Genomic DNA, 9,460 nt, shown 5'->3' with positions numbered 1-9,460 from the left:
TTGATTGAATTTTATTTGCTTGATATTGTGTGAACTGATGCAAAAATGTCCAAAGTATTGTTTATTATGTAGTTAACCCCCCCACCCCCACCCCCAACCATGTAAAATCTAACATCCCTTCCCATGTTTGACTATGTCCACAAATTAACCGTCAGTTAGTACAGAGATAAAGTATGACAGACAGAGTAACAAGAGAGGCCTGAGGAAAGCAAAGAAGTAGTATTAAATAGCGGAGCCTTCAAAAACCCACTTCTTTCCAACAGGGTTTACATTTGGGTATTAAAAATATCACAGTACAGGTAGCCCTTCGTCCCCAAATGAAGACATATTTATTGAGAAACAAATCCAAAATTTTGATTGACACTCAAAAGGTATCGCAAAATTTTCCGCAGAGAACATTTTAAAAGTACAATAAAAGTCATCGAAAGTAAAAAAAAACAAACAACAGCCAATATACAATCCGTCCATGAGTTTGGTGAAAAAGAAGCACATCCATACAACAACAGTTCATGTACAGCAAGGACAGAGTAAGACAAATTTTGTTTCTTTCAGTAAGTAGAATGTGCTGGGAAAAGTGAGACAGACAGACAGACAAAGACAACAGAAGAGGGGAAAATAAAGAAGTAGGACCTACCAGTTGCATCCTCCAACCATCTGCAGTAAGACAAACGGACAGACAGAAACAATAGAGTGAAAGAAAAGAAAAGTTCATCCGCGTTTTTTTTTAGTAGAGGTTTTACAGCGCTCGCAACTGCATGAGGTCATATGAGCGCCAGAAGATTAGAGGTGTCACAAGAGAGTAACAAACATTTTTTAAAAAAGAGGGGAGATAAGGACGATAGATGTTTGATAGGAAAGAAGGAGCAAACCACACCCGAGCACCAGCCAACCACCCACGTTCATTGTTTGAGTACACGTGTTCCCGGCGTTGTCCACACAATTTTACTCATTGTCACAGGACGTTGATGTCTCCCTTACACTTGGTGCAGCAGTTGAAGGTGAGGTTCTCGTGGCGGGTGTGTGGGTGGAAGCGATTGATCTGACAGCCCTGGGTGTTGCTTCCCATCACAGGCAGGAGATGGGATGACCCGGATTGGATGGAGCCCACAGGTTCACAGGGCCTGGACAGAACCTAGAAGGAGATGGGGGGGGGGGGGAATAAGTGAGTCATTGTTTATTTTTTAAATTTCTTTTTTCTTAGAGATTTTACGGCGCTGGCAACTGCATTAGGTCATATGAGCACCAGAAGATTAGAGGTGTTGTTACAAGAGAGTAACAAGACAAACATAAAAAAGTATAAGGGGAGAAAACGACGATAGATGTTCCAAAGGAAAAAAGAAGCAAACCACACCAGAGCAACCGCCAGCCACCCACCTTGTTTATTTTCGTCTTGTTTTGTCAGAGTAAAGGGAAGAACATCGACACAGTAAAGGTCATTTTTGTGCTGTGAAAATGTAAGACTGAAACAACAGAGGGAAAGTAAAGAAGCAACCCTCAAATAACCTGCAAAGAGACTTCAGTCTTAGTTTTAGTTTAGTTTTAGTAAGAGTTTTAGGGCACTTGAAATACAATAAGGTAATATAAGTGCCGAAGATTAGAGGTGTTACATTAGAGTAACAAACACAAAAAAGAGGAGAAGTGAGGACGACAGATGTGAGATAGGCAAGAAGAAGTGTACCATTACAAAGCACCCGCCAACCACCCACTAATTAAGTCATATGAGCGCCGAAGATTAGATGTGTTAGCAGACAAGAGAAAAAAATAAACAGAAAAGAAGGAGAGATCAAAAGAAAGATGTCTGACATGAAAGAAGGAGCAAACACACCACAGAGCACCGACTAACCACCCACAAACAAGAAAAACAGTGAAAGAAAACAAGTAGAACTTCCCAGTGGCGCCCTCCAGCTACCAACTAACCTTGCAAAGATAGGTCAAGAATTGTACAGCAAAAGATCACCGATCACATATAAAACGAAGCAACAAAATACCACTGACCACATACAAAACAGAACAACAAGAGACCACTGTACAGCAAAAGATCATCGATCACATACAAAACGAAGCAACAAAATACCACTGACCACATACAAAACAGAACAACAAGAGACCACTGCACAGCAAAAGATCACCGATCACATATAAAACGAAGCAACAAAACATCCCTGATTACACGTGAAACAAACTAATAAAACAGAACTGCTGACCACATGCAAAACCAAGCAACAAAAGATCAGAACCACATGCAAAACAAAACAAAACAAAAGATCACAGACTACATACACTGACCACATAAAACAGAGCAACAAAATACCACTGACCACATACAAAACAGAACAACAAGAGACCACTGCACAGCAAAAGATCACCGATCACATATAAACGAAGCAACAAAACATCCCTGATTACACGTGAAACAAACTAATAAAACAGAACTGCTGACCACATGCAAAACCAAGCAACAAAAGATCAGAACCACATGCAAAACAAAACAAAACAAAAGATCACAGACTACATACACTGACCACATAAAACAGAGCAACAAAATACCACTGACCACATACAAAACAGAACAACAAGAGACCACTGACCACATACAAAACAGAACAACAAGAGACCACTGACCACATACAAAACAGAACAACAAGAGACCACTGACCACAATCAGAATAAAACAACAAAAGACCACCGACCACATACAAAACAAAACAACAGCAGACCACTGACCACATACAAAACAAAATCACAAGACCACTGACCACATACAAAACAAAACAACAAAAGACCACTGACCACAAACAAAACAAAATAAAAGACCACTGACCACATATAAAACAAAATACCACAGACCACATACAAAATGAAATAACAAGACCACTGACCACATACAAAATCAAGTAACAAAAGATTGCTGACCACATAGAAAATCAAAGCAAAAACCCACAAATCATACAAAATAAAATAAAATACCACTGACCACATACAAAACAAGACAACACAAGACCACTGACCACAATCAGAACAAAACAAAAGACCACTGACCACATGAGCGTACTGCTCGGCCCTGGTGACGGCGTTCTCCCACAGGTCTTCATCTCCCTCTGTGCCCACGGGAACCGCCACGTGTGCGGGCAGCAGCCGGAACCGAACCGCTTCGGACAACTGTTGGCACGCCCGGGACAGGTCAAGGACATTGGTGGAAGCCAGGCTGGATGACCGCTGAGAGTTCAGGGGGTCAAACGCATTCTTCACTTGTTGAAGTACCCTGTCCACACATAAGTAACAGAACAATTAAGGAGGGTCCACATCAGATCACTTTACTCTTTACCAAATAAATCACAACCCCTGTAAGTCACATAGAATAATTAATAAAATTGACAAATAAATAAATATTACACTTCATGAATCCCCAGAGAAAATATCAGCTGCAAAGGCAAACATACATACATAAATTCATAATTTAATGCACAAATATACAATACACCAACGTAAAACAATTTTCCAAACTTGCCATTCCTTGTCACAGCTCTGCAAGGCCCTGGTTTTGTTGGGGGGGGGTTAATCTAGAGCTAGGATTATCATTTCTTGATCAAAGACACACCCCAGTGACCACCCATGTAAACCTCCTGTCACCAAGACTAGCTTGACATACTTTTTGAGTCGGAACTCACTGCTCACTTTGCCACTGGATTAATTAACCTAAAGTTCATTTGCAGAGGTGGCATTTTCAAACTTTTGTAAAAAGTGAATCAGGAACAAAATACCAGAATATATCCAGTGTGTATTTTCATATTTAAAGTCAATTGCAATGTCTGACACTAGAGCATCGAGAAAAAAAATCTGATTTTACTCAGAATTAATTTGGATCTCCACTCCACACAGATAAGAAAGCACCAGGACAAATCGATTGTTATTGGGTTATTTGTTTTGAGGTATTAGGCAGGACTTTGTGGGGGAATCTTGAATTCGTGCCCCCCTCCTCGGTCAAAAAACAGTTCACCAGTCGGAGAAGCTGATCATAACTCGCCCCCTGTCGTTATCGATATGTATAAATGAGGCAGTCGCATAGAAATCGAGTACTCGATACTATTGCAACTTCGGTGCATTCACGCATTGTGTGACGTAAACCTAGTCCAGACATCCTCCGTGCTCCAGACCACGGCATAGACTGAACACACACACCCCCATACACACATGCGCGCACTTTTTTCTTTAATAAAATGAAGCTTGAGTTCAGTTACTGTTATGATGTCACTGGGCTCAATCAGTTTTAGTGTGTGTACACCTGAACCAAGATTTGGGCCGGTTATCAATCATTGATGTATTGTGTAGTGTACACCTGCATTGTGTGTGTGGATTAAATATCCAACAAAAATTTTTTTAGTATATACCCTCTTTGAAATCCTCCCCATTGAGAGCAGGGATAACTAATAACATTGTACTTCAAATTAAGAACGCAAACACACGCACACAATGCTCAGAAAAGTGAAGGATCATTTACCAGGTTCGATACCCTACTTCTGTCAATTTAAAACTATTCAATTACAAAAGGGGGGTCGAGTTAAGGATCAAACTTTCCGCACGTAGGGCTGTGATATCAAGGGGGCGAATTGCATTACGTCCGTCTTTGTACAGGGTGAGATCGTTTTAAGGAATCTGGTTTACGCTTGACCATTGATAACTCAGACTGTAGTGACCACAGGCTCGTGACTATCCCCGACTAGTGCCGTATGATTTTGAAAAAAATGAAAAGAACTTCATCAAAGCTCCAAAGTGTGAAATCACTATTCACACTTTTCAAATACTGTGTAAGAATTTTTTCTTTCATATATAGAAGTCCAACAGCAGCTTTGGTTATTCAACTAAACTCAGTACAGTCGTCTCTGCCTCAAAGCAGGCCATACGAAGGCACACTCCACTTAAACATACACTTTCGTCATACGGCCAGGATTTTTTACTCTATAACTGAGACTTACAAATGCACGGGTACTCCCTCTAAACACAAACTTCAATCAGCGAGAATTTTTTTTTAAATTGTTGAAAAATGTTGGTTTCTTCAATTTCAGTGTTGAAGATTAGAGGTGTTACAAGAGAGTGACAAACATAAAAAAAGATGGGAAGGGAGATAAAGACGATAGATGTTCGATAGAAAAGAAGGAGCAAACCAAGCCAAAGCACCCGCCAACCACTCATGTATTGACACCCTGATGAGGTGACCTACTTGTAGTTCTCCAGCAAGTTGGTCCTCAATTCGTGACGTTCGTTCAGCATCTGCTGCAGGGCATCTTGGGCATCGTGGGACTGTAAGGCATAGTAGGCACGGGCGTTGCCCAGCTCTTCCACCATTACCCTGACAAAACAACCAAAGCATATATTGCAAGAAACACTTCTTTCCACAAGAACTAAGGAAATAAGTCTGAAGATAATGTTTCAAAATACGGATAAAACAGCCCAAGACAACCAACCACACATTGAATGAAAAGAAAAGTGGTCATCTTAGACATAAATATAGTATAGATAAAAACACAAGGTGATGGTGAGAAAGGAGGGGGGGGGGGGTGTGATCGTTTGTACTGTACAGGAGGTGATTGTCTTAGACAGGTGGTTGCTACAGCAGGTTCAACAGTGTTGCACATTAAGGCTAGTACGGAACAGTACCGCACTACCAGACCAGGGGACAGACCTGTCTGGATTTTGAAACCTTTGAATTAGAGTGTAATGTACCGCACCTATTAGAACAGGACATTCTTGTCGATTTGAGTCCAGAATAGTAGTGAATTGCTACAAAATCGGTAAGACAGGACTATCCCAGTCCCGGGGTAATATCGTCTGTGATTATAGAGACATATAGCCGCCTACCGCATAAGGACAAAAATTGTCCCTGACTTGGTGGCGCCTGCTGTGAAGATTGTAGAGCTTGCGCATTGTGACATATAATCACTTAAAAATTTGCCACCACGCAGGATTAAATGTGGGGCACAGATTTTTTAAAATAATTATCGCATCTCAAAACTGATTTCATATTCGGAATCAACGTCGCAAAATAAGCAAAATGACTTGCAGGGAACCTGATTTGTTCGATACTATGTAAATTTTAGCAAATAATTTTATTTTTTAATTAATCGTCAATGGTGAAGTTCACCATATCAAGGTCACCCGGTGCGTTGCACATCTGCAGGAAAGTCAAAGCACAGATCAAAGCTTCTACACAAAATACCATGCAGTAGGCCCGTATGGTCGTGTTTTGCATCTCGATTCTCAACTTTATTGTCAGCTGCAGTCGCTCGGCTGTTTCTAAACAGTTTATTCTCATCAAATAAAATGGATGTTGTTCTAAATTGGACAGAAAACTATTTGTGCAGTGGAAAGTAAACCATGTTTGTATATAAGGCTGATGTTGGCTATTGCAATCAGACATAAAAGACAAGATGCAATCTAGATCTAGGCCAAGTACGGGTTGAATGGTGAAACACACACACACACAAAAAATATAATTTAACTTCGTAATCAAACATTAAATTGCGTTCCCCACGTGTTTTTGCTAATTTTGGATCGCTGAGAATGAAAACCTTATCATTTTTTTTTATTTAGTCAATATTTAGGAAATTTTTGGAATGCATTTTTAACTCTGCCTTGGGCAACAACAAAGAAGCCGCCTTATGCGCCGGATCAGTCCTGTCCTAGTGCAGTATCTGTTTTGACATGCAAAAAATCGACGGTGGGACAAGAATGTCGTAGTGCGGTACTAGCCTAAAATTTCACACTAGCCAATGCAGGTTCATTAAAATTTAAAATTCCAGCAGAAGATAATAGAAGTCACAAAATTACCCTCAGACAAAAACTGGCAAATGGTATAATTACCATCATGATCCGATTTTGTTCACACCAGACCTGTTTTGATGATAATGCCCATACAAAGACAAACTGTAGATATACAGTCAAGCACACTCCAAAGAAATACACATTATAAACAGGCACAAAAGATAGTGACTAGATTTTCAGGCACCAAATTTTGTTCTTTTGTACATATATTCTTTGTACACAACGCACATACACAGAGAAATTCGTACATAAATTTATTAAAGAAAAGATTTCTGCATTCCACCAATTTTGCTTAGTGTGCATGCTACACTGTATATCAAGTAGACACTGAAATAACGTTGTCACAGTTATCACTATCATTGTAAAGATTTAAACTAAATCAAACCAACCTTGAGGCCAAGTACTTGCTCCTCCACATGTCCGCCTGGATGGAGACTTTGTCAAAGTTCTCATGGTCTTCCGACATTTTCTTGCTGAACCCTCCAATGTCCATAGACAGTTGAGCTCTGTCCCTTTAATAGGAAAAAATTGGGGAAACTAGTACAGACAAACTCCATCGCAACCAGCAAGTTGAGTAGTGTAGGTAAGAATTAATTGCTAAAAAGTAGTTTCCATCATACAAGTTATATAGTTCAAGTCTTATAATTTCACGATTAACTTCGTGGGTGTTCATAGATGCAACCATACATTATTTGAAATCTGACCATTGCGAATTTTTTCAAGTTAATATTCTTTCTTGTATATCAGTGAAGGGTGCAGTGGCTGAACAGTTAGTGAGCTAGTCTCCGAAGCGGAAAGTGCGGGTTCGAGCCTCGGTTCGGACACAGATATATTTCGCCCTCTCCTGCCCACCCAGCAGTAATGAGTACCTGACTTCGAGTTAGGGAAGTAAAGCCATGTCTCTAATAAGTGACACGGCCAATAAAATACTATTATATTAAACCCAACTTAAACCCTTAGTACTTTAACCAGAGTACTTTTGCAATTCTTACAAAAATTCCTCAATCACTGAAACTACCACCAACGAAAAAGACAGCCAAGAGAAAACCACCATACAGACTTGTTATAATATATTACCTTATAATAATACAAACATGCAACCTACAGGTTTAGATGAATTATAAATGTGGAGGTTAAAACTTCACTGCACAACATACCTTGCCAATCTTTCCACTCGCTGACTGAGGTCCTCTCCGACTGAAGCAACCAACAGTTTCTTCAGTTCTGCATTCACTTGAAGCTGAACCTCCAAGTCTTTCTTTAGACTGTCTCTCTCCCTTTCCACAGCCTCTAACTGTTCCCTGCCTGAGTGAACATTCTGAAGAACTTGAACAGCTAAAGTTTGAGCGTGAGAAGCTTCTAGACTAGGCAAAGAGTCACCAGTGCCCATGGTGGCTTGCCTGACTGTAGAATTTGAATTTTGCATGTTCGCAAAGTCTGGCTGGGAGGAAAAAGATGCCGATACTGGTAAAGATGTTCGTTGATTACTAGACATGCCCAAAGAGGAGTGAGAATCCTTGGAAGAATCTGAACCAGCAACATGACCACTTCCTGGGATGTAGCCAGATGCACTACTGTTAGTGCCAGGGGTGAGATTGGGCATAGATGACACACTGCTTATAGGAGAAGCTGCGACTAATTGTGTTTTTGCCTCGTGACTTTTTTCTGAACTTGAGTTTGTCTGAGCTCCGACGACAGCTACTGGTTTGCCCCCTTTCCTCATACTGTTGCTGGCAGACAAGCTCTGACTAGACATAATGACGGCATCTGATGAGGAATCAGAATTATTCTTGTTTCCTGGTGTCTCTTTTGGCAATTTTCTCCCTTGAAAGTTATACTTTGGCTGGGCTTGTCGCAAAAGCACAGTGCCTGCAGCCCCCGAGTTAGTTTTGGCCTTAGGAGTTGATGACATCTTCAAATCTTGACCTGGTAACAGATTAAATAAGAAGAATAGGAATAAGCATAACAGTTGAAATGTTGATTCGAGTTTCAATTATAATAAAAATATGAAACACCAACATTATTATTAATATAATAATAATAATATGTGAGGAATCGAGGAGAAATCAGGTGCTCGTCAAAATAACTAAATCAGAGAAACGGGCATTTTTCCGCCAGTTATGCAATTTTAATCAAATTTTAGCTTTTTGGCATTTATTAACTCTTTAATACCCATATAAAAACACATTTCCATGTGAAGTTTACTAAAAAAAAAACGTCGATTAAAAGGCACAAAGTAGGTCATTTTTCAGTTTTCAAGGACTCTTTAGCTATTGGAGTTACTTTGGCGGCCATTTTCTCGCTAATATCACCACTGAAACCAGTCGACCTCACCTTCTTCAATAGCAAATATCTTGACTATTATTCAAGATAGCTGGGTATTTTTTCATTGAAAGCACAAGGCAAATGAATAAGCTTTCAGATGATCCCAATAACTCCACATGCCTAAAAATTGACAAGTGCCTGATTCCACCGTGTCATGACACATATTCAGTTTGTCTTTAAACAATGCCACAAGCAGCCCCTACTGAGGCTACTGTCCCGGCCTAACCGCCCTAACAATATTATTATCCAGTAACCAGTAGTAGTCATTAGAAGTGGGGACAAAACTGGTGGTTGCCCATACATTAATACAATTATA

At 40.0% G+C, this 9,460-nt stretch overlaps 1 protein-coding gene across 1 annotated transcript; it reads right to left on the bottom strand.

Annotated features, from left to right (window-relative positions):
• Positions 1 to 827: 827 nt before the first annotated feature.
• On the bottom strand, positions 828 to 8,877 carry LOC101856441 (golgin-45). Its single transcript, XM_005102529.3, has 5 exons — positions 7,977 to 8,877; positions 7,209 to 7,331; positions 5,219 to 5,347; positions 3,040 to 3,262; positions 828 to 1,132 (listed from the first exon to the last, which is right to left on the bottom strand). The coding sequence occupies exons 1-5, from the start codon at positions 8,729 to 8,731 to the stop codon at positions 953 to 955; spliced, it is 1,410 nt and encodes a 469-aa protein (XP_005102586.1). The 5' UTR covers positions 8,732 to 8,877; the 3' UTR covers positions 828 to 952.
• Between the last annotated feature and the right edge of the window lie 583 nt (positions 8,878 to 9,460).

This window comes from Aplysia californica, unplaced genomic scaffold (genome assembly GCF_000002075.1).
Source record: "Aplysia californica isolate F4 #8 unplaced genomic scaffold, AplCal3.0 scaffold00329, whole genome shotgun sequence".
Classification (NCBI taxonomy): Eukaryota; Metazoa; Mollusca; class Gastropoda; order Aplysiida; family Aplysiidae; genus Aplysia; species Aplysia californica.
Note: the sequence above shows the minus strand (reverse complement) of the source record. Positions and strands in the feature narration are given on the sequence as shown.